General features: G+C 41.3%; 1 protein-coding gene across 3 annotated transcripts in view; it reads left to right on the forward strand.

Annotated features, from left to right (window-relative positions):
- The first annotated feature begins 6730 nt into the window (after window positions 1-6730).
- Window positions 6731-25325, forward strand: part of AKAP10 (A-kinase anchoring protein 10) — a 79137-nt gene continuing 60542 nt past the window's right edge. For 2 of the 3 annotated variants that reach the window (XM_045487525.1, XM_045487527.1), the window contains exons 1-3: window positions 6731-6987; window positions 17259-17306; window positions 22407-22589. In XM_045487525.1, coding sequence (XP_045343481.1) covers window positions 6900-6987; window positions 17259-17306; window positions 22407-22589 — 319 coding nt within the window. In that variant the 5' untranslated portion in view covers window positions 6731-6899. The other variant, XM_045487526.1, reaches the window with a different exon arrangement.

Raw genomic sequence — 25325 nt, forward strand, 5'->3', positions numbered from 1 at the left:
CTAACTCTAATCTGTATATTTCAGCAGTAATAAACTACAGCCATTGAGTATAACAGCTATCAATGAATTTTGCCAGTCCTTCTAACAAGTTAGTGAAACTAAGAGTGGTCTTGGGGACCCCAAACTTGCAACTGAGAGTGATCTTGTGTAGACTGTGCCCCTTGACTTCACAGTTGGTTATTTTCACATTATCATTAAATGTTTATATTTGTCCACATATTTACCACTTTCTTTGTTCTTTATGTCTCATATCTCACACTTTGCATCTGAAATCACTTTTCGTAAATCCTTTGGTAAATTCAGGTCTTGTGGTGACATTTGTTTTCCTGTTTTCATCTGAAAATGCCTTATTTTGTGTCATCTTTGATGGGTATAAGATTCCAGGTTGCTAGTTACCTTTTCCAGCACATTGAAGCATTTAATTCCATAGTCTTCTGGCTTCCACTGTAGCTATTGAAAAAATCAGCTAATCCCTAAATGTCACTCCTTTGAAGGTAATCTGTTTTCCCAACCCCTAGCTATTTTTTAATAATTTGTCTTTGTTTTTTATTTCCTGAGGTTTCATGATTAACAACCTAGGTGTGAATTTCCTCTTATTTGGCGTTCACAGTGATCCTTGAATTGGTAGGTTGGTTTCTGTCATCACTTCCGGAAAATTGTCAGCCACTAATTTTTCAAATATTTCCTCTGCTACATTCTGTCTCTTTTCTCCATTTGGGACTTTGATCAAGCAAATGGTAAAACTTCTCACTGTATTCTTCTCTAGGTCTCTTACCTTCACTCTGTGCCTCATTCTGGATAGTTTTTTCTGACCTGTCTTCCATTTTATAAATTCTCTCTATTGTAACTCTGCTTACAGATCCATCTAGTTAGTCCTTCGTTTCAGGTATTTTGTTTTTCAGTTCTAGAATTTCTAGTTGCTTCTTTTTTGTGTATATAAGCGTCAGTTTTTATAATATCTAGTTTTCGGCCCAAATTTCCAATTTTCTTTTTTATATCCTCAATCATAGTAAGCATAATTATGTTAAAATCTATGACCAATAATTCCAATATCTGGAACTCCCATATCACTATTTCTATTGCTCATTATTTCCCTTGGTTCTTGTTCCTGGCGACACAGAATCTGAAGCGGGCTTGGGGCTCCGAGCTGTCAGCACAGAGCCCGACATGGGGCTCAATCTCACAAATCGTGAGATTGTGACCTGAGCCAAAGTCGGATACTTAACCGACTGAGCCACCCAGGCGCCCCACTGGTGTAGCTTTTTCAGAATCCTGACCCAGAGCAGGCCTTGGGCTCCAACTTTTTTCCTCTAGTCTGTGACATTTTCAAAAGCACCCTTCAGCTAGCTTCTCAGTCTCTTTGCCCTGAACAGGAAAGCTCCCAGAGAAAAGGCCACAAAGGCGGGACTTAATTCACTCGATTTTGTTTTTCTTTTCTTCTCTCTCCATCGGCTAATTCTTCATTACCCCCTTCTTGCTTCAATGTCTTGTAGTTTTGGGGTTCAGTTTTCCTTTTTTTCTGCTTTCCTCAGCAGGTGGCTAGTCCATGTGACCTGCTGCACTGTTACTATACCTCCCATGAAAGGGAGGTATATCCAGAAGTATCTCCAAAAGGCCAAAGGAGCCATAAGACTGAAGGAAAAGGCTGACAAGGCTGACAAGTCCATCTTGATAAGAAATGACTTCTTTAAAAAAAATTTTTTTTTCAACGTTTATTTATTTTTGGGACAGAGAGAGACAGAGCATGAACGGGGGAGGGGCAGAGAGACAGGGGGAGACACAGAATCGGAAACAGGCTCCAGGCTCTGAGCCATCAGCCCATAGCCCGACGCGGGGCTCGAACTCACGGACCGCGAGATCATGACCTGGCTGAAGTCGGACGCTTAACCGACTGCGCCACCCAGGCGCCCCAGAAATGACTTCTTAAGGGGACTTACAGACAGAAGTGTGTCCTGGGAGACCGTAAGCCCAGTGGGTTTCCACAACCCCAGTGCCAGTAAGACCTGCTTTTCTAGCTCTAGAGGCTGGGAAGTACATGCTAGTAGCTAGAGAATAGCTCCGTATTATAGTCTTTTTTTTTTTTTTTTTTTTACTTTTTTTAAAACATTTATTTATTTTAGAGAGACAGAGCGTGAGAAGGGGAGGGGCAGAGAGAGAGAATGAGAGAGAGAGAGAGAGAGAGAGAGAGAGAGAGAGAGAGGGAGACACAGATCTGAAGCAGGCTCCAGGCTCCAAGCTGTCAGCACAGCGCTGGACGCAGGGCTTGAACTCACAGATGGCAAGATCATGACCTGAGCCGAAGTTGGACGCTTAACCGACTTAGACACCCCGGCGCCCCACTCCGTGTCATAGTCTTACTTTCAGAGAAGATCAAGGATGTTATGTCCCAGGGGTGTACATTAGGGTGTGGTTAGACAAAAAGAAAGAATGTGGGGTGAAGTGCTGTGCTCAAGAAAGCTTCTGATCATAGAGCACCCATCAAGGTGGATTTGTCCAAGATGGCTTTACTCTGGTTCACACAGAAGTGGAAGTCTCTGTTAGGCATATACATATTTTTTAATTTTGAAAGCGGGGGGGGGGGGTGCGGGGGGGGGTGCAGAGAGAGAGAGAGAGAGAATCCCAAGCAGGATCCATCAGATCCATCAGCACAGAGCCCGATGTGGGGCTCAATCCCATGACCCTGAGATCATGACCTGAGCCAAAATCAAGAGTTGGACACTTAACCAACTGAGCTACCCAGGCCCTCCTCTGTTAGGCATTTTTAAGAGATTATTCCCGTATCTCCTACTTGTTTTGGGTTCCTTTGATGGGAAAAATGTGCCTTAAACTCCCATTTATCTGGCATGATTAGAGACTATAGAAGAAATAAATTATGTTAAGCCCCAACTGCTTTTGAGTTAGCTTTAACTAAAACCCAGAGACCACACATTTTTTTTTTTGGGGGGGGGGGGGAGATAAATTTTACAAAGCTGCGGATACAAAGGCTTTTGAGAATGTAAAACACTGGTTTAAGAATTAGCCTTTCACGGTTGGTAAGAATTTTAAGTTACGTCTATACCTATTCTGAGTCTTGTCATGAATCTGAGTTGCTTTTATCTGCTTACTAATAAGGTACAGGGAGCTTCCTTTCTCTAAGGTATCAAAAGATTTATTTGAATAATGTCCTTGAGGTTATAAATGTTTGATATAGACAACTACATTTGTTGAGTGCCTGTTGTAGAATTCTTTTTTTTTTAAATTTTTTTTTAATGTTTATTTATTTTTGAGACAGAGACAGAGCATGAACGGGGGAGGGTCAGAGAGAGAGGGAGACACAGAATCTGAAACAGGCTCTAGGCTCTGAGCTGTCAGCACAGAGCCCGACGCGGGGCTCGAACTCACGGACCGCGAGATCATGACCTGAGCCGAAGTCGGACGCCCAACTGACTGAGCCACCCAGAACCTAGAATTCTTTTTTTTTTTTTTTTTTTCAACGTTTATTTATTTTTGGAACAGAGAGAGACAGAGCATGAACGGGGGAGGGGCAGAGAGAGAGGGAGACACAGAATCGGAAACAGGCTCCAGGCTCTGAGCCATCAGCCCAGAGCCCGACGCGGGGCTCGAACTCACGGACGGCGAGATCGTGACCTGAGCCGAAGTCGGACGCTTAACCGACTGCGCCACCCAGGCGCCCCTAGAATTCTTTTTTAAAAAAGTCTTTATTTATTTTGAGAGAGAGCAGAAGGAGGAGGAGGAGGAGCAGAGAGAGAGGGAGACACAGAATCCCCAGCGGACTATGTGTTGTCAGCACAGAGCCTGACTCAGGGCTTGACCTCACAAACCATGTGATCATGACCTGAGCTGAGATAAAAAGTGGGATGCTTAACCAACTGAACCACCCAGGCGCCCCTGTTGTAGAATTCTTCATTAAATTTTTAAACTGTTAGTCATAGGAGATTAATTTTATTCACTGGCTTTGTGATAATTACCTTGCTGATTTTACCTCACTGGTTTGTTGTAACTGATACAACTGGTTTAAAAAGACCGTGAGGAGTCCCTGAAAATTAGGAATGTAATTAACAGAATTCCTGCTGGTGAAAATGTATTTTGTTTTACATGTAAATTAAAGTGGCTGTAACAAAGTAACTTAGAAATGCAATGCAGAATATCTGTTTGCCACAACTGGGTATTCAGGTGAGTGGAATACCCTTGCTTATTTTTATATTCTCATTTTATCCTAACTTTATTCACACGTGGATCATCAAATTCTTACAGATTAAATGATAGTACTCTTAAATCTTCCCTAAGCGTATAAACACTTTAATGGGTGATGATTCAGAAGGCATCTGTACTGCTAGATATTACTCATCACCTCTTATTTGCCCAATAAATAGACACCCCATGCTGGAACATTGGCTAAATGGGTATTAGCTGGAGGTGGAGGAAAAGAGAACAGCAAGTGATATAAACAAATAGCTTTGGAGTCAGACTGACAGTGATTGAAATCCTTACTAGCCTGTGCTCCCTGGGTAAGTTACTGTGAGTCTCAAGGTCATCATCTGTAAATTGGGGGTAAGGATATTAGGCATCTTACAGGGTCTTTTGCGGGGGAGAAAGTAAAGGATGAAGTGAGATTGTGATTATAAAGCACTTGGTAGGTTGAGAGCACATAATAAGTACTTAAGAAATAATGACAGCTATTATCACCTGACTGGTGCCTGGAGGAATAAAGGCAGCTCCAGAATTTCTGCTAGGAGGGGCCCAAGAGCAGTCATCACACTGGAAGGTGGGAAAGGACACTGCTTTGACATTGATCCCATGCTTAGGCGAAGAAAATGAGAAAGGATTGGAGATTTACAGGGATTAGAGAACGATCCATCCCAACCATCCCCACCACTCTGCCCACATTCCTTGGCACTGCTCCTGTTCGGTGATATTCAGGGGATTTCTTGCACTCCCCCTTCTGTCCCATGCAACTAACCAGTCAACAAAGACAAAAAGCTGCTGCCAACAAAGGATTGAACTCACAAGAAGGGAAAGGGAGAGGGGCACTGTGTTTTCATGCCAAGTGTGTGATGCCCTGTGCTCATACCTCTCCTAGATACCGCTTATTCCCTTTATACAGATTGTACCCCAGCCCCCCACTCCCGCTTGACTTCAGACAATCCCCATTCCCAAGGAGAGAGGGGCAAGATCTTTGTTTTTATTGGCCACAGACAGCAGATCCCACCGCCCACCGCCCCCCCCCCCACCTCTGAGCACAGGCTCCTTTCCAATAGCCCTTCAGATCCCGGGAGGACACTGCCCCAATTCCTATGCAGCCTCTGTTGAAGCCTGCAGGAGTCAAACGGACATCCATTCTCAGCACCAACTCAGGTGGATGATACACTCAGGCAACCAGAGTCTAGGCCAGTCTCTCCTGCTTCTGCCTGAGCACACTCTCTTTACCCAGGCAGAGACTGGATCTTTACCTCTAGAGGCCAACTCCCTAGGTTTGAAATCCAAGGTTCATCCCTAGTTAGCTTGTGACCCTAGGTAGGCTATTTTTCTGTGCCTAGTTTTCCCCACACCAAGACAGACTCCAAAGACTATTATTAATCTGCAGGGTATGGCACAGTAACTGTTCATAGAAAACTTTCAATAAACATCAGGTCTGATTACCTTACGGGCCCTGGACCAAAACAAACCTATTAAGTTGCTCTAATTATATGGTGAAAGACCCCTGTTTCTGGTTATAGTCTCAACACTGACACTTAGTAATCTCAGACAAGTTGGACTTCTTTTCGGTCCTGTTTCCCCAACCATCACACGATGGACTTCACGGATTAGACAAAAAACAAAACTCAGTGAACATTTATTGAGTGCTATCTTCCAGGTTCCTTCCCCAAAAGAGGACGTACAATTATTAATCAGGCACTGAGCACACTCACCCAGTGGTGAGGGACACTGAGGGATAAAGACTTGTTTCATTTAGCTCTGCTTTTAGGGATGGATGCTGGGCCAGAAGTGCATGTGAACAAAGCTGGATGATTCACGAGTTTGCCTTGTAATTACTGGCGATGCTTTTAAGTTACCCTTTCAAACTTGAGCATTTGCAGGGATTTGGTTCCGAAAATAAGCCCACTTCTCCTTTTTTTACTGCCGAGGTCACCGTGACTGAGAGAGGAGCCACATAAAGCAGGTCATGCCTCCTCTTCCCCTTTCGAGGAACCCTGACCTCCGGGAAACTACGCGACCAGGGAGGGGAGGGAGGTCCTGCTCTAGAGCAGGGCCTGGGGGTGCAGGGCGAAGCCGTTCCGACCGGCCAGTGCCTTTCAGCCTAACTGGAACCGAGAAACAGGAGGGGCTAAGCCGGAGCGTGGCAGTGCCGGCCTCGCCTCGTACAAGGGCATGCTCTGAGCGCCCACGGCCGCGCGCCCCAGACCTGAGGAGCCGCACCATCCAGCCCCGGGTTGGGGAGCGCTCCCGCTCCGGGAGGGTCAGCTTTGCGGAGACTAGGTCTGTCCCGCTCCACCCGGGGCTGCAGCTGGGCACCACCAAGCTGCGCCGGGGTACCGCCGCAGGTCCGGGCCACCGAATATCGGAGAAACCACACGAACAGTAACGCCGTCCGTTCCGGTCACCCGGTATCAGTGAAAGGGCACAGACCGCACGCGCGCAGGGTCACGTGGGCGGGGCGGGCGCGTGCCCCCGCATCCACGAGAGGAGGCGGGGATGGGGGCGGGGCCGACAGCGCGGCCTCCCGTGAAGCCTCGCGCGGGGAAGGACCGGAACTCCGGGCGGGCGGCTTGTTGATAATATGGCGGCAGGAGCTGCCTGGGCTTCTCGAGGAGGCGGTGGGGCCCACACCCGGAAGAAGGGTCTCTTTTCAGGCTAGTGCGGCGGCCGCTGCGGACCCGGAAGTCCGGGCCGGTTGCTGAATGAGGGCAGCCGGGCCCTCCCCGCGACAGTCCCCCCGCGCCCTCCGCCCCGACCCGGGCCCCGCCATGTCCTTCTTCCGGCGGAAAGGTAGCAGAGGGGGGCTCCGGCGGGGAGCCAGGCCGGGCCTCAGGGGCGGCGGTGGGGCAGGTGGGCCTGCACGGGCTTCCTCCCGGGCGGCGGCGGGGCCCTCGGCCTCCGCGCAGACGCCCCCTGCGTGCCTCGCTTTGCTCCCGGACTCTGCAGGGAGGGAGAAGGTGGCTTCCTCGCGCGAGGTCAGGGGAATTGTCTCGCTGGTCCGAAAGTGTTTGCCGAAATTCATACAAGTTAATGCCTGTTTGCGTAAAAAACAGCCTTCGCGTTTGTGTGTGTGTGTGTGTGTGTGTGTGTGTGTCTAAACTGTGAATCAAAAAAAAGGAAATTCCTTTAGTACCTTGTTAAGGAAGTCTCTGACTTTTCAGAATATTGAGGGTTTTATGTGTCAAAGCAACATGTGAAAATGTTTTCTAGATTCCTCCTTTTTAGGGGGGGGGAAGGGGATTCTGCACTTCCTAAAATAACATTACTTATTGCTAAAAGTTCCCTAATGAAAGAAACTAGTTCTTTTGATGACTTAGCAAGTCTACTAACTACTGGGACGCTCACTCTGTAAACTGCTTATATTTCTGATTTTCCGTTTTAATAGCTGCCCAGTTTTTAAGTAGAGGCAGCTTAATTTTGATCCTGGATAAAGTTGTTGTGTGTCATTAAAAATATATATGCAGAATGAACAAGTGTAGGTCATTTTGGATGATGGTGGTTCTTTGAATTCTTGTTATTTAAGAGAAAATGTACCAGAAAACACACACACACACACACACACACACACACACACACACACAAACCAACAACAAAAAGCAACACTAAAACAGGAACGTGGATTCATATGTCTGCTCTGCTACTGCCTGTAACCTGGGACAGAAAAGTGTTAACCCACTTTTTTCTCTTCTCTCAACTGAGAATTAGATGATTCGTAAAGGCCCCATTCAGCTATGAATTCAAGAATTCCTTTTAAGTACACGGCCGAGTTTTAGTAACTGATGTCATGGGGTGAGTGAATGAAGCTGTGATGAATGAATGCAGTGCTGAATGAAGGAAACCTGTAAAATGGTACAAGGAAGTTTTGTTGATAACATACCTTGGTATAGTTAAAAGCTCTAATTTGTTTGACAGTGTTTAGTTTTGTTTTTGAAGGGGAAAGAAAGCATTCTGTGTATAATGAGGCAAATTGCATGTTGCATAATAAGACTGTTGTCTCTATCCAACATTTGAATGTCTGCCGCTTGCCAGGCACTGTGCTAGGCCCTCACAATTAAGCCCTGAACAAGACAAAGTCCCTGCACCCATGGAACTTATTGTCTGCTGGGGCAGACGGACAAGAAATTTCTCTTTCTTGTGTATGTGTGTTTACAAATTGATAACATATTACGACAGAGAGAACTGGAGAGAAGAAGCATATTTTGGTTTGAGGATAGAGAAAGGCCTCAGCAGGTGACCTTGAAACTCAGAGCTGAGGGATCTGTAGGAGGCCACAGAGGGTAGGGAAGAACATTTTAAGCACAGGGAATAGCATGTTCAAAGGTTGTGAGTCAAGAAAGAGTCTGGTGCCCTTCAAGAAAGGAAGGAAGGCCACTGTGCCTTGGGCTTAGAGAGGTAGACAAGATTCAGAGCTTTGTAAGCCATAGTTGTTAGGTTTTATTCCAAGTGCAGAGATGATATTATTTAAACATTTTTAAAGAGGAGTGATTTGGTCTTATGTTATAAAAAGATCATTGTAGATGCTTTTTGCAGACTGAATGTGGCAAGAGTAGAAGCTGGAGATGCTTCTGTTTAGGGATCCCATCCAGTCTTTAAATACCACCTATATGCTGATGACTCCTGAAATTTACATCTCCAGCTTGAATTCTCTCTCCTGAATTAAGAATGGTATATCCAACTGTCGGTCCACTTTATACCTCTACCTAGTAGATATAGGTATATCTGTTAATAGAAATGACAGACTAACACATGGATCTTTCACTTACTATATCTAAAATTTAACTCCAGATTTTTTGTCACCTCAATAAATTCCATTTCTGGCCTTTTAATTGTTCAGGCTAAAACTTGAGTATATTCTTGAGCTTCTCTTTCTCTCCTACTCTATATCTACATCAAATCTGCTAGATCTACCCCAGAACATATCCAAATTCAACCTTGTCTCGTTATCCCTGATCCCTGGTCTAGGCAGTCATCTCTGTTTAGATTGGGCAGTTAAGGAAGTCCTTAACATCTTCAAGGATGTCATTCAAATTTCAGCTTAAATGTTAAGAGGAAGCCGGTTTTATGAAAATCAAGAACGGAATTATTTTTCTGTAGGTTTCAATTTGGTTTCCCTTCCCTCCTTGACCGCTATGGTATATTTTCAAATTGCATTATGCCACATCTCTTTTCAAATTTTTCCTGTGACTTCCTGTACTTGGCCCTCCTTTATTGAGGTCCCATTTCCTCTCTGTGTTCATCTCCTGCTTTCCTTTCTCATCACTGTTCCATTTATATTGACCTCTTTGTTGTAAAATACATTCCCGCCTCGGGGCCTTTGCACTTACATTTTCTATCTGTCTGGAAACCCCTTCCCACAGATACCCACTATTTGTTCCCTCGTTTCCTTCAGGTTTTTGATCATCTGGCATCTTAGTGAAGTTTTCTCTGTCCATCCTGCTTTTAACATTGCAGCCCCCAGCCCCTGCACTCCTATCCCCTTGCCCTGCTTTCTCTACAGCATTTATCACCATCTGCTTTACTATGTGTTTTATGAAGATGGAAGCTGAGTTTTGTTCGTGGTTGTATTCCCAGGTTTAGGTCCAGTGCCTGGGATATAGTTAGGATTTTAGTAAATAATTTGTTGAACAAGTGAATAAAAGAAAAATATCAGCTAGTAAAAAGTGCTGTGCTGGGAATTTAAACTGATGTGGGAGTAGATCACAGGATGACAATTTGTGTTCAGATAATAAAGGAAGGCTTGTCTGGGAAGATGGTATTTAGATTGAGATCTAAATGAGGAGAGAGAGCCAGCCTCACAAAAGATGAAAGGGACTGCATTGTAGCCGGAGAAAACTGGAAGCACAAATGTCCTGAGGCAGGCATGAACTGGCTGTGTTTAAGGAACCAGAAAAAGGCTGGAACTTACTGGGAATGGGATGTGTTTTGGAGATGGAGCTAACATGACTTGGAGTGAGTGGAATTGTCTTTTGGCAGTTGTGAGTTGGTGACAACTCTCAGACATCCATGGGGTGTGTTGAGGAGGCAGTGGGATGTACGGTTCTGTAGAGATCACCTAGAGAATACCTGTAATACGTGAATTAGTTACGTTGAGAGGCTATAACAGAGACACTGAAGTGTAATGGCTCAGACAAGAGAGATTTTTATTACTCTTGAGTGTAATGGTCACTGGGTGGCTTTGCTTCACAGTCATTCAGGGATCATTTTCTTCCCATTTTGTTACAGCTCCTTCCCTTAGGGTATGGTCTCTTCTATCAAAGCCACGTCATAGCCCCTTCTGTCTGTCCTCAGTCTTCTGACCCGTGGTAAGGAGGAAGGAGCAGCTTTAGCCAGAAAGTGGCACGTAGCCATTTCTATTCATATTCTATTGGTGAGAATTTAGTCATATGGTCATAGCTAACTGCAGAGGCTCCTAGGAAATGTAAAGTAACTAGCCAGTTATGTGCTAGGTTACAGCCCTCTTGCCAAGAAGAGGAGTGACCGTGGTAGCATTTCCTGCCATACTGTAGACAAGAAGGGAGCCTAGGTGAGAGCTCTGGAGTTAATCCAGCTTTTAGAAGTGAAATTGAGAGGGGCGCCTGGGTGACTCAGTCGGTTGGGCATCCAACTTCAGCTCAGGTCATGATCTCACAGTTTGTGGGTTTGAGCCCCGTGTCGGGCTCTGTGCTGACAGCTCGGAGCCTGGAACCTGCTTTGGATTCTGTGTGTCCCTCTCTCTCTGCCTTTCCTCTGCTTGCTTTCTCTTTCTCAAAATAAATAAACATTAAAAAGTTTTTAAAATGTTTAAAAAAGTGAAATTGAGGAACATGAGCCATTGACAAAGGAGAATCAAAAATAAAATGCCAGTCATATAGGAGTGCGATGTCATGGAAGCTAAAAGAAGATAATGTTTCAAAAAGAAGGGAGTATTGTGTTGAATGTCACTTGCAAGATCAAGCTAGAAATAGCTACTCAGTTTGTTAATGTGGAAGTAATTGGTCACTTTAAGAGTAGTATCAGTGGAATGGGTTGAGGGGAGCATGTGAAGTGTGGAAAGTAGCAAGAGTAAAACTAAAAAACACCTTTTCCAAGAAACTTTGCAGTGAAAAGGAACTAAAAGGGGCTTTTGGGTTAAGGGATTTTTTTAAGATAAAAGATGTCAGAGCACGTTTGTATGCTGATAGGAATGATCTGGTAGAGAGGAGAAAATGATAGAGAAGAGAGGTGTTAATTTGTGGGAGTAAAGTTCTTGAGAAGTCCTAAGGGATAAGATTAAAGCCCGACTATACCAAGATTTGGTTAGGGTACACTGCTGTTGGGAATTGCAATTGTAGGACCACTTGTATAAAGGTCAAAAACTTTCAAACAATGCTTTATATGGTTTATGGATACATAAATGTATTTAAAGAGTAAAAATATGGTTGGAAACAACAAATGTTCAATTTATGAAATTATTTCCATAGGGAGAGGGGGAATGAGATCAGGGAGAGACTTCAGTTGCACATGCGTGTTTTATTTCTTTTGAAAATTTTTCTGAAGCGAGTACAGCATAATGTTAAGATTTGAGAAGACTGAGTGTTGCTCAAACCTGAGTGTTACTCAAATTCTAGTATTGTCTCTGTTTTAGATGTTTCGTTAAAAGAATATATAGAAACAAAAAGCATAGTCAAAATAAGGTGGCTGAAATAAACCTACAAAGATCAGTAGTCACGATAAATATAAATAGACCAAATTCTAGCAAAAAGCTATATAGCTAAAAGATAAAGCAATTGGATAATAAACCAAAATCCAACCATAAACTCTTTACTGGAAACACAACTAGAGCATAAGAACATAGAAAAATTGAAAATAAATGGAAAGAAAAAGCAGACAGATGTTAACCAGAAGAAAGCTGTGTGCAGATGGCATACTTTAAAGCACAAAACATTATTAGGGCTAAAAAGGTCACTACATTATAGGATGAACACAGTACTAGGAAAATAAAATTCTGAACTGCTTTGTACCTATTATCAGTCTCAAAATACAGAAAGCAAAATATAGAAAATTACCAAGAGAAATCAACAAATTGATAGTCCTGAAGTTTTAAGAATGGTCTTCTTTATAAATCAAGAGTAGTAATCACAATAAAAAGAAATGGGCTGCCCCAGACGGTGAGGAAATGGTGATTTATAGACTGGATTCCTGCTGTATACTACTTAAATAAAAATAGGATCATGAGAAAGTTAAAAGTAAAAGGATGGGAAAATATATTAGAGATATAAGACAAAAAGAAAGCTAATATAGTCTTCACAGGAACACATACACAAAAAAAGAAGGGAAATTTAAGTTTGGGAAGGAGGGGAACAAAGGAATTCTAATTCCCAGATAACATGTTTACCTACATAGAAAATTGAAGAAAATCTACACACATACTATTAGAACTCATAAAAGAGTTTGGCTGGGTTTTTAAAATATATGCATTTATATGTAAGTATTTAAAATTCACTTGTATCACTGCATGCCAGTAAAAACAAAAGACTGAAATCTTTATGGAGTTTACAAAACCCAATTGGACAAGAATGGAGACCTAAATAAATGGAGAGGTATACTATGTTCATGGATAGAAATGCAGTACTGGAAAGATGTGAACTCTCCCAAGTTAATCATTAAGTAAGTCAGTGCTGCTTTAAAAACTCTCATGGAGGTTTTAGGATCAAAACAAGTTAACCCTGTAATTAATATGGCAGATAGTTTCAAGAGAGAATAAGGTAGAGGACTTGGCCCTGCCAAAGTCTGATTATATGGTTAGGTAACTAAGACGATAGAATTAAATGCTCAGAAACAGACCCATGTATGTATGGGAACTTAGTATACAAAGAATTTCTGTTCATTTGGGAAAGGTTGGACTAATCAGTAAATGATGCTCATTATTCCTCTGGGAAAAGACAGTATTTTCTACCTCCTATCATACACATCAGGGGTCAGCAAACTTTCTATAAAAGACCAGATGGTAAATATATTTGTTAGGCTTTGCAGGCCATAGAGTCTCTTGTCTCATTCTTTCCTATCCTTGTAGCCATAGATAGTATGTAAATAAATGGACATGGCTATGCTAAAATAAAACTTTATATAAAAACCTAGGGGTGGGCCTGATTTGGCTCATGGGCTGTAGTTTTCCAGTCTCTGATAGATAAATTCCAGGTGGATAAGAACCCAGAACTTTAAAAAGCAAAACTTGAAACCATAGGAGAAAATATAGGGGGGGGAATCTGATTTTGGGGTAGGAAAAGATATCTTTTTTTAAAAAATTTTTTAATGTTTTTTTATTTATTTTTGAGACAGAGACAGAGCATGAACGGGGGAGGGTCAGAGAGAGAGGAAGACACAGAATCTGAAGCAGGCTCCCGACACAGGGCTCGAACCCATGACTGTGATATCATGACCGGAGTCAAAGTTGGACACTCAACCGACTGAGCCACCCAGGCGCCCCAGGAAAAGATATCTTAAACAATAAGACAGGAAAATACAGTCCGCATAATGAAAATTTAGCTAATTAAAGTTTAAAACTTCCATGCAATAAAGTTTTATTTATTTGTTTATTTTTTACTTAAGTAATCTCTACACCCAACATGGGACTCAAACTCATGGCCCTGAGATAAAGATCATGTTCTTTCCACTGAGCCAGCCAGGCGCCCAAAGCTTCCATACAGTAAAATATACATAAGGTATTTGCAACACAAATGATTAGTATCCAGAATACTATGGCATTCCTACCAATAAGTAAAGGATGAAGTACATGAATAGGCAGCCCATAGAAGAGGAAACCTAAACAGCCCATAAACATGAAAGTATCCCCTCAAAGGAAATCAAGGAAGTGAGTTCAAAACACCATCAAGTGACATTTGAAAAATTTATATAGCCACTTTCATTAAAAATACCCATCATTGGTTACCTAACAGTTCCCTTTCTAGTGTTTTATCCTAGAGAAATTCTTACCTATATACGTTGGAAGACACATACTAGATTGTTGATCACATCAATGTTTGTGATCATGAAAACTAGGAAATAAAACTTAAATGTTTATTAACAGGAAAATGGGTAAATAAAAGTGCATTTTAGGAATGAAGCAGCTAAAGTGAATGAATAGAAAAATACTATTTATGTACTTTTAATTTTTTTAAGTTTATTTATTTTAAGAGAGACAGTGTGAGTGGGGAAGGCGCAGAGAGAGAATCCCAAGCAGGCTCCAAACTGTCAGCACAGAGCCCAATGCAAGGCTTGAACTCATGAAATCGTGAGATTGTGAGATCATGGCCTGAGCTGAAACCCAATGTCAGGTGCTTAACCGACTGAGCCACCCAGGTGCCCCTATGCAATTTTTAAAGATGTACAGAATAATAGCATTTTTAAAAGTCATTTGTAGGAATAGTCTAAAAACATACAGGGCAGTAAACATCCAATTCAGGACCAATTTATCTCCGGGAAGGGAAGAAGGGCAATGGGATCAGGTAGTGGTTCCTAGGATCCTTTAAGTATATGTATAATGTTTCAGGGGAGGGAATAGGTAAGTCAGACCTCTAATATTTGGCAAAGCTGGATTGTGTGTGTACTTTTATGTTTGAAATATTAACTAGGAGATTTGATTTGTAAGATGAGAATGTATTGAGGGTGACGGAAGTGGAACTGTGAAGATATATTTTGGTGGTAAAGTCAGTCGGTCTTAGAAGTGGTTTGGGTGTAGGAGGTAAGAGAGAGGCATGTTAAGAATGACTTCCAGGGGGCGCCTGGGTGGCGCAGTTGGTTAGGCGTCCGACTTCAGCCAGGTCACGATCTCGCGGTCCGTGAGTTCGAGCCCCGCGTCAGGCTCTGGGCTGATGGCTCGGAGCCTGGAGCCTGTTTCCGATTCTGTGTCTCCCTCTCTCTCTGCCCCTCCCCCGTTCATGCTCTGTCTCTCTCTGTCCCAAAAATAAATAAACGTTGAAAAAAAAAAAATTAAAAAAAAAAAAAAAGAATGACTTCCAGGTTTTCGGCCCGAGAAACTGGGGTGATCGTGTCATTCATGAGAGAAAAGACTGAGGTAGAATAGGTTTGGGAAAAGATGGTACGTTCCGTTTTGGACTAGTGTTATTATGGAAGATGACAGGGAGATGGTTAAATTTAAGGTCAAAAAGGACTTAAACTAGAAATAGAAATAGAAGATTCACAACTTATGTTTGGTATTGAAAGCCTTAAGAATGGGTAAGCTCAGCCAGGAAATACGTATGTGTATGTAGTGAAAGAAAAGGTGCTCAGACCCTTTCCCTGAGAAACTCCCAGTGGGCACTTGGAGAAGTTGGCAAGGCGGTAAACTGAGAAGGAGCAGCTGGAAAACCAGGAGAGTGGAGTGCTATGGAAGCCAAGACAAGTTCACGTTTCAAGTGGGAGATGTAGTCAGTTGGCAAACGCCGTGGTGAGGGCTGCAACCCAGTCCCTTCTACTGCATTTCCTTGTTTGGTCTTCCTAAGAGTAGTGATCAGTACCTGCAATGATCTTGCTTATATTTGTCCGTGTTGGTCTCCACATTCATGCATGTAGACTTCTTGAAGGCAGGACTGCTCTTTTCTGAGCCAGGAGAGTATCTAGCACATTCTAGGCACTCAAATAACTTGTTGACGGATTGATTTATCAGATACCGCGAGAGCTAGTTATTTCCTGCTACTGGTGTTTAATGTTTGTTTTTTTTTTTTATTTAAAAAAAAATGTGTTTTTTTTTATTTAAAAAAAAAAGTGGTTTTTTTTTTTAACGTTTATTTATTTTTGAGACAGAGAGACAGAGCATGAATGGGGGAGGGCCAGAGAGAGGGAGACACAGAATCTGAAACAGGCTCCAGGCTCTGACCTGTGAGCACAGAGCCCGACGCGGGGCTCGAACTCACAGACTGCGAGATCATGACCTGAGCCGAAGTCGGCCGCTTAACTGACTGAGCCACCCAGGCGCCCCGAGGTGTTTAATGTTTAAGAGCACGAGTAGAGAGATGGTCACATTTTGAGAATTCTTATTTTGATTGGCTTTTCGTGGTGAGGTTAAAGAAAATTTAATGTTGAAAAAAAAAATACAAGAGAAGTAAGGAAGGTTAAAAATAGTCTTAGGTTATGGGGCGCCTGGGTGGCGCAGTCGGTTAAGCGTCCGACTTCAGCCAGGTCACGATCTCGCGGTCCGTGAGTTCGAGCCCTGCGTCGGGCTCTGGGCTGATGGCTCAGAGCCTGGAGCCTGTTTCCGATTCTGTGTCTCCCTCTCTCTCTGCCCCTCCCCCGTTCATGCTCTGTCTCTCTCTGTCCCAAAAATAAATAAACGTTGAAAAAAAAAAAATTAAAAAAAAAAATAGTCTTAGGTTAGATCCTGTAAGAGGTCACGCTTTGCTTAAGCTGCCATGTACCTTCCTTTCTTGGATATTATATTACTAGCATACTTGCAGTACGATTTCTACTGTTTTGTGTAATGGAGAAGAAACTATATAGCTTTTTAAGAGAAATTGTTGGGCCTTGAGTTTTAGAAGTTTAGAAGGTAAGTTTAGAATGTTTGTATTGGATACTGTGAGGGTAATACACAAGAAGTAAGATACAAAGAACTCTTTTCCTCAGGATGTATCTAGTAGTGGGCATCTTTTAATAATATTAGTTAACATCCTAAATTTACTGTGTGCCTGTTACTCTCCTACACCCTTTACAAATATTTATTTTTTTCACCCACGACCCTCTAAGATAGGTGTTATTACTGACCTAATTTTATACATCAAGGAAATTGAGACCCAGAGAAGTAACTTGTCCAGGATCACATGGCTGTGTAATAAGTGGCAAGCTAGAATTTGAACCCAGGTGTTCTGCATTGTCTGTCCGTAAGCACACTCTGTGCTTGTGCTCTTGAATGAATGATGTTCAAAGGTCACTTCCTTAGAGAAACTTCCCCCGACAATTGTCCTGCCCTGTCTCCCTCCCAAGGCACTTATTCTATTATTGTACAACTTTGAATATTCATCTGTTAGAATAAAGCTTGTCTAATTTTTACAGCATATAGAATGGATCTTTTCGACTGTAAAAGTTGCTCACGATGCTCTTTTATCTTCTAGCGAAAGGCAAAGAACAAGAGAAGACCTCAGATGGCAAGTCAACTAAAGGTGAGTTCCACGTCATTCCATTGTATTAAAAACTGATGTGTTCTGCATTTATAGGCTATTGAATCCTGGTATCTTCCCCCTTCTTTTGCCATTATTCGTCTCTGTCTTCTTTTATAATTAGGGTTGTGACTTATTTCCTTGTTCAGCCTATATACTTACTAGCACATGATAGGCTTTTTACTAAGCGCTTGTTGGCTGTCCTAGTGATACAGTAAACCAGTCCTCATTAATCACCCATTTGATTGTTCCTAAAAGCAATTAGTTGTCTTTCTATTAAAAAAACAAAAAGCGAAAAATACTCTGAACCGAGCTGACAGCTAAGTAAAAGAACTACCACTTCTAAGGCTTGGTTTTCCAGAAGTGTGGATGATCACAGCTTGAACTTCTCTGTTACTTTGGATGAATGGTCTTAAAATTTATTCAGAGTACTTTATTGTAGTCAGTATATTGCCCTTATTTATAGGTTAGAGCATGCTTTTTTAGGTTGTGATCCCTACTATAGTTTTGACTGATTTCATCATGTCCATGTACAAAGATTGGAATGGAAGCCTATGATGGAAATTGTTTCCATAGCTGTTACATGTAAGTTTCTTAAAGAAAATTTATTTACATGAAATCTGTAGATTGCTGCTTAGATTTTTCTTTCAAATGTTTGTTATGTAGCTAGCAGTGAGTATTAACTGTATATGATCAATTTGCCAGAGAGACTGATGATAACTTAAGAGATTAAGATGATAACTTAAGAGATTTATAAAATTAGGGAAAAACTAGGGTAGCTTGCAGTCTTATTTTCTGCTTATTTCTGATAATTTAAAGCCAGTTGGATTCCACATTGGTTCATACTGCCCTCCTCAAGCAAAATTTGATTGGCTTCAAGCCCTTAGCAAGCAGTGTGTGTGAAGACAAGATCTGATTGTAGAAGGAACAGACTTTGATGTCTCAGGCACACAGATCTTCTACTCTAAACTCTGCTACTAACAGTATGACCTTGGAAAGTGACATAACCTTTTTCAGTTCTTCGTTGCAGAATGAGAGAACTGGCCTGCCTCACTTTCTAAGTCTATATGAGGCTAAAAAGTTCCACGTTCATACTCTGTGACAGTATATAATCTGTGCTTACCTGACTTACCTTGGAATAATACAGAAGCAAGACAGGAAACAGGCCCTCACGAAGTTAGCAGTCTGATTAGAACTTAGATGCAGAATAGTAGCAAATACCCCAACATACTAATAACTACCATTTCTTGAGCACCTGTTCTCTTCTAGGCATTAGCCAAAAAACTGTGGCTGTAACAGTGAACAAAAAGGACTTGGATCCTGTAGTCCTTGAACTTACAGATTGGTAGGGGAGAGGCATGTTAATCAGGTGATTCCACAGATGGCATGGGCTAGAATCTGTAGTGATGGAAATAAAGTGATCTGGATAGATCAGTTTAGAGCTAAAATGGATAGAACTTTGTTACTGAATAAATATGAGATGTAAGGGAAAGGGAGGTTTAAGGTTGACACCTACTTTTCTGGTTTGCCCAACAGTGAGACTGGTGGAGAACCAGGTTGGGAAATTATATGTTCAGTTTTGGCATGTTGGGTGGGAGATACTTTGGAGACATTTACGTATATTTTATGCACACAGTAATTCTAGAGTCTGAGTTTCCATCCAGAGGTGAAAGTGATTTTCTAGAGTCTGGCAGACCAAAGTTGAAATCCTGCATGTTGAAACAAATGACTCTTTACCATCTCGTTGACTTCTGGCAAAGTATTTAACTTTTGTCTGTGTCCACATCTCCAAAATGGGGAAAATACTGGTCCTGCAAAATTGTTGTGAGAAATAATGAAATAACGTACCCCCAAAAACGTCTGTGAAGCAACCCGTACTGCATTGGTAGCTCTTGTTTTCTAGTTTTAGCAGGAGAGGCCCTCAATATGTTGACTTCGTTAAATGAAGTGCTGTGAGGAGTTCAGAGGAATTTGAGATCCGCAAATGGTTTCTGGAGTGTAGGGAAGACTATAGAAATGGGACTTACGTATCTAAAAGTTGAAGAAGAAGGATTTGAATGAAAGAGGCGATTTTGTCTCTTTTTCTCCTACCAGCGCAGCTTCCTGTTTCTTTGGGTATATATTGGGCAGAGGGACCTTCATCCAGACAAGTAAAGATATTTTTACAGAAGAGTGATATCCATTATGAGGGCCATGAAGACCAGAAAAGAGAGTTGAGACAGAAAAATAGGGAGCCTGCAGGCTATTGAACAGGATGTTGATGCTTTACATACAGTATTTATGAAAGGTTAGTCTGAAAGCGTTTTGTAGGATGGAGATCCTAGAAGTTCTTTTACTGTAATGCAGAAAGGCCTATATTAAAGATGTGGTGTTGATAATAAACAGACAGGTAGATGTTTAAAGATCTTGAAGGAAAAGTCAACAGATCTTGGCAGGTAAACACATAGAGCAAAAAAGAATGGGTCCAAGATTTTGAGCTTTGGAGACTTGCAGATTGAACAGAGACAGGGAAATTGAGTAGGAGATTTAGTTTGGAAGAAGATGCAGTAAGTTTGATATTTGGACAAATTGGTCTTGATATGGTAAAGTCGAAGTGAGAATAGCTAGTAGTAAGTTATTACAGATACAGGATCAAAGCCCAGATCAAGGACAGGTCTCAGATACAGGTCAGGGGTTCTAACCGGGGTTCTAGTACCACACAGGTACAATCTAGGAGCTGTTGCTGGAGGTCCAGGGCATGAGTGAGACTCTCCCCTTGAATCCGCCAGTTACTAGTAACTCTCTTTTTAAATCTCTTTTAGATATCTATTTAGGTTTTAGATACTTATTTTATTTAGAGATTTGTTTTACAGGTGTATGAGGGTCCTCACTTAAGTTTATTTGGGGGGAAAAAAAGAGCGTGTTTACGGTTTAAAAAAAATGTTTGAAAAAGATTGCTGTAGCAATAATTTGAGGTTTGAGAATAAATGTTGTTTCTAGCAGGAAGAATAGAAGAACAGAACCTCAGGAAGAGGGGGTCCTGAGGAGTCATGGAAGGAGATCATATCTGACACAGTGGACTAATAAATGTGTTCCAATGGCTTGAAAGGGAGGCACAGATAAAAAAGATATTTTCTGTAGAAAAGTAAATTAAGGAGCACATAGTACCATGGAAACCAAAGGAAGGTAGACTATCTGGAAGCAACATCTAAAATGAGGGGCGCCTGGTGGCTCAGTCGGTTAAGCGTCCGACATCGGCTCAAGTCATGATTTCACCGTTTGTGAGTTCGAGCTCTGTGTCAGGCTCTGTGCTGACAGCTCAGACTCTGGAGCCTGCTTCAGATTCTGTGTCTCTCTCTGTCTCTGCTCCTCCCCTGCTTATGCTCCGTCTCTCTGTCTCTCTCTCTCTGTCTCTCTCTTCCTCAGAAATAAAATAAACATTAAAAAATAATAATAAGTCAATAGTTCTAATAAGAAAGAGGAGAAATAAATAAATTAATAGCATTTTGTATCATTATATACATCTAATAAGGAAACCATTAATCTTACCCGTTCTTACAGAATGTTATTTGTAGTTTGTTATCTATACAAAAAACCATTATTGTTTATAAACTTGCTAAAATGATTTTGCTCTCTTCAATTTATCGTGAAAGCAAAACAAAAAACAAGACTTGATTCTAAAACTGAAAAAAATCTCTTGAGGACAACTCTATTTGTAATTCTCCCAACTCTTGTTGAATGACTGGTAAATATAGGTACCCGACAAATAGGTATGGACATTCATGTTCTTACCTGCTTTATCCTATTTATCAAAATGTCTCGAAGAGTAAGAGAGTGAATTACAGTATGCTGTACTCTTCGTAAGAAATGTTACCTGGTATTGCTCAGAATCTGTGGGAAGTGTTTGCTGAGATTGAGGAGTGCTTATCTGTTGGCAGTGTAGTAGAATAAATAGTGTTGGTGGCTACAAGTTTAGTTATCTAAGAGTATTTATCTTGAGGGTGTGGGGTATGGAATGCTAGGTGACCTGTATCTCTTCTACCCTTCTCGCTATAGCAATGTGCTAAACCAAAACTTCTTCAAAACCTTGAATAAGAGTCATTGATATTTGGGGGGATAGCTAGAATTTTGATCCAGCTGTGTAGCAACAAGGTCACAGGATTACTTTGACAGTATTATAATATTGAGTTGATTATTTCCTATTAATAAATAGGTAACTAGTCTCTTTATTCTGATGTCAATAGGATCTTTCTTCAGACTACTAAAGAAAGTATATTTTGTGAATAGAAAAATTGTTTTTTAATGTTTATTTATTTTTGAGAGAGAGAGAGAGACAGAGCGCAAGTAGGGGATGGGCAGAGTGAGAAGGAGACATAGAATCTGAAGCAGGCTCCAGGCTCTGAACTGTCAACACAGAACCCGACGCGGGGCTCAGACTCATGAACCGCAAGATCATGCCCTGAGCCAAAGTCAGATGCTTACCTAAGCCACCCAGGTGCCCCTATTTGTGAATTTTTTTAAGTGTGCTTTACGTTTAAGCAGCTTGAAACTTGATTAGAAATGTTTTTTATTAAATAGAGAAATTTGTTACCCAATTAAAAAGTAAAATAAGGGGCACCTGGCTGGCTTAGTCATTAGAACATGTGACTCTTGATCTCAGGGTCATGAGTTCAAGCCCCATGTTGGGTGTGGAGCCTACTTAAAAAAAAATGAGAATAAAAGGTAAAAGTAATATAAGCGTTCTGAAGAGTATTTTCTGGTTCTCCCCCTATTTTGTTTTAGTTTTTTGTTCTTTGGACAAAAAAGGATTAAGGAATTGAAAAGGGTCCATATATCAGTGTTTCCTGGCTTTGGTACTTTCTATCATCAGAAATTCTCAAAGCTCTCTGTTTTCAGTTTCGTTTTTAGCACAATATTTTGAGAGTTTTAAATAATAATAGGACATTTCCTTCAGTTTTCTGCCCCTCGATTGATTTACCTTTCCCCTAAGTATTTTTGAGTGCATACCTAAGAGAGGTGTTACAAAATTTAATTTTTAAGGTTCTCTTAAAGCCCTTTTATGAGACAGTTTTAGACGATCAAATTGCGTTTAACTTTTAACCATTTGTTTTTGAAAAATTACAGCTTCAATATCTGTACATTCCCCACAAAAAAGCACTAAAAATCATGCCTTGCTGGAGGCAGCAGGACCAAGTCATGTTGCAATCAATGCCATTTCTGCCAACATGGACTCCTTCTCAAGTAGCAGGACAGCAACACTTAAGAAGCAGCCAAGCCACATGGAGGCTGCTCATTTTGGTGACCTGGGTAAGTGACTCACTTTTTAACTTCCAATAGAAGGAAGGATTTGAGTGTAATATGTGAAACTCTTGCTGGAGGATACTGGAATTACAATTGGAACAGGCTTTGAAAAAACGTATTTAAAATAACAGCTATAAGTATAATGAATGGCACTCTGTTGTGTTCCTGTAAGTATAAAATGTGAAGCATTCTCAGTAGAAAAATCGGCCATTTTCAGAAGAAATATATTTGGCTACTAATTACATGAAAAAGATGCCTCACTTCATGCATACTCAGGGAAATGCAAATTTAAATAAGTTTCCCCCAACACACGAGCAGATATTTAAAGTTTGATAATTTGAATGTTAATGAGGATGAAGAGAAATGGCCACTCCTATTTAGTGGAAGTATAAATTGATGAAAATTTTTTGGAAGGCAGTTTGGAAGTATTTATCAAAATATAAAATATAAGATCTAGCCCTCAGATATATTTACATATATGCAAAGAGATGTATATCCAAGTATGTGTGTGTTGTTTGTGATAGCAAAAAAGCGAGGAACAAGGTAAATATCTGTTAATGAAGCAGTCAAGTTGTGGTATACCTGTATTTGAAATAGTGGGTTGCCATTTAAAAATCTGAAGATAACATAGAGAAATGTCTAAGGTGAAAGTTAAAAAAAATTTTTTTTAACGTTTATTTATTTTTGAGAGAGAGAGACAGAGCATGAACGGGGGAGGGGCAGAGAGAGAGGGAGACACAGAATCGGAAACAGGCTCCAGGCTCTGAGCCATCAGCCCAGAGCCCGACACAGGGCTCGAACTCACGGACCGTGAGATCGTGACCTGAGCTGAAGTCGGACGCTTAACCGACTGAGCCACCCAGGCGCTCCTAAGGTGAAAGTTTAAAAAGCAGGTCGCATAACTGTGTGTAGTAGGATCCCTATTATGTTAAAATAGCTTCTCTCTCCCTTGTCCCCCACCCCTAAAGATAAGGAGATTGATGTTTTCTGAATTTTTGTCACCCAGATTTCTGCACTTATAAAAATTGCATATCATGGTATCATAAATTGAAAAAACAATCCCATGAATAAATTGATGTCTAATAAAATTAATCCCTCTTTTGCCATCTTCACTTAACATTAGTGTTTATTCAAAGGTGCCAAAGTATTTATGATGGGTCACACTCAGCAGTACATTGCAAACAACATTTGTGTTGGTCACAAAATGAAATTGTAAGTTTTACTGGATTACTCCTGTGTTGCTGGTGAGAATGTGAAATGGTACAGCCACTCTGGAAAACAGATTGGCAGTTTCTTATAAAGCTGAATATGCAGTTACCATATGACCCATCAGTTTCACTCAGCATTTATCCCAGAGAAGTGGAAACTTACATTCACATAAAAAACCTATATACCAATGTTCATAGCAGCTTAAAAGCCAAAAACTGACTGTCTTTCCACAGGTGAGTGAATGTGGTTGAATAAACTGATACATCCATGCCACAGAATACTACTCAGCAACAAAAAAGAGCAGACTATTGATATACCTAACAACTTGGATGAATCTCAGGGGAGTTAGGCTGAGAGTCAAAAGCCAGTCCCAAAATGTTATATTTGTGTAGTATGATTCCATCTGTATAATATTCTTTTTATAAATGATTTTTAAAAATTTATTTTTGAGAGAGCATGTGTGCATAAGTGGGCAGGGGCAGAGGCGGGGGCAGAGGATCTGACTGAACCACCCAGGCGCCTCTGTATAATATTCTTGAAATGACAAAATTAGAGAAATGAAGAACACAGTAGTGTTTGCCAGAGGTTAGGAACAGAAGAGGTGGTTATAAAAGGCCATATGAGGGATCCATGTAGCATTGGAACTGTTGAGTATCTTGGTGGTTACATGTGATAAAATTGCATAGAACAAAGTACATGAGTGAGTACAGGTAAAATGGGAAATCTGAGTAAGATTGGTGGATTGTAGCAATGTCAGTACCTTGGTGGGATACTGTACTGTAGTTTTGTAAGATGTTACCATAGGGGAACCTGGGTAAGGGGTACATGGGATCTCTATATTGTGTCTTACACTTTTTTTTGAATTTACCATTATCTCAAAATTAAAAGTTTAATTTAGGGGTGCCTGGGTGGCTCAGTCGGTTGACTGTCCGACTTCAGCTCAGGTTATGAGCTCACGGTTTGTGAGTTCGAGCCCTGCATTGGGCTCTGTGCTGACAGCACAGAGCCTGGAGCCTGCTTTGGATTCTTTGTCTCCTCCTCTCTCTGACCCACTCCCGCACCCGCTCTGTCTCTCTCTCTCTCTCTCTCTCTCTCTCTCTCTCAAAAATAAGCAAACATTAAAAATTTTTTTAGAAGTTTAATTTAAAAAATTGTAATTCTAGGGGCGCCTGCATGGCTCCAACTCTTGGTTTCAGCTCAAGTCATGATCTCACTGTTGAGTTCGAACCCTGCATTGGGCTCTGTGCTGACAGCGCGGAGCCTGCTTGGGATTCTCTCTCCCTCACTCTGCCCCTCCCCTGCTCTCTCTCTCTCTCTCTCTCTCTCAAAATTAGTTAAATAAACTTAAAAAAAATAAAATATTGTAAGTCTTGTAAAGGGTCAGGATTTTCTGAAGTTCGTGAAAGTGATGTTGACCAAGATGCCCTAGTTAACATTGAAAATGAGACCGCCAGCAAGGATGATTTGCAGAGAGATTCAAAAGAAAATGATTTGAATATCAAAGGATTAAGAAAAGCCCTTTTGAAAAATTGA

The sequence above is a fragment of the Leopardus geoffroyi genome, chromosome E1 (genome assembly GCF_018350155.1).
Source record: "Leopardus geoffroyi isolate Oge1 chromosome E1, O.geoffroyi_Oge1_pat1.0, whole genome shotgun sequence".
In the NCBI taxonomy this organism is placed as follows: domain Eukaryota; kingdom Metazoa; phylum Chordata; class Mammalia; order Carnivora; family Felidae; genus Leopardus; species Leopardus geoffroyi.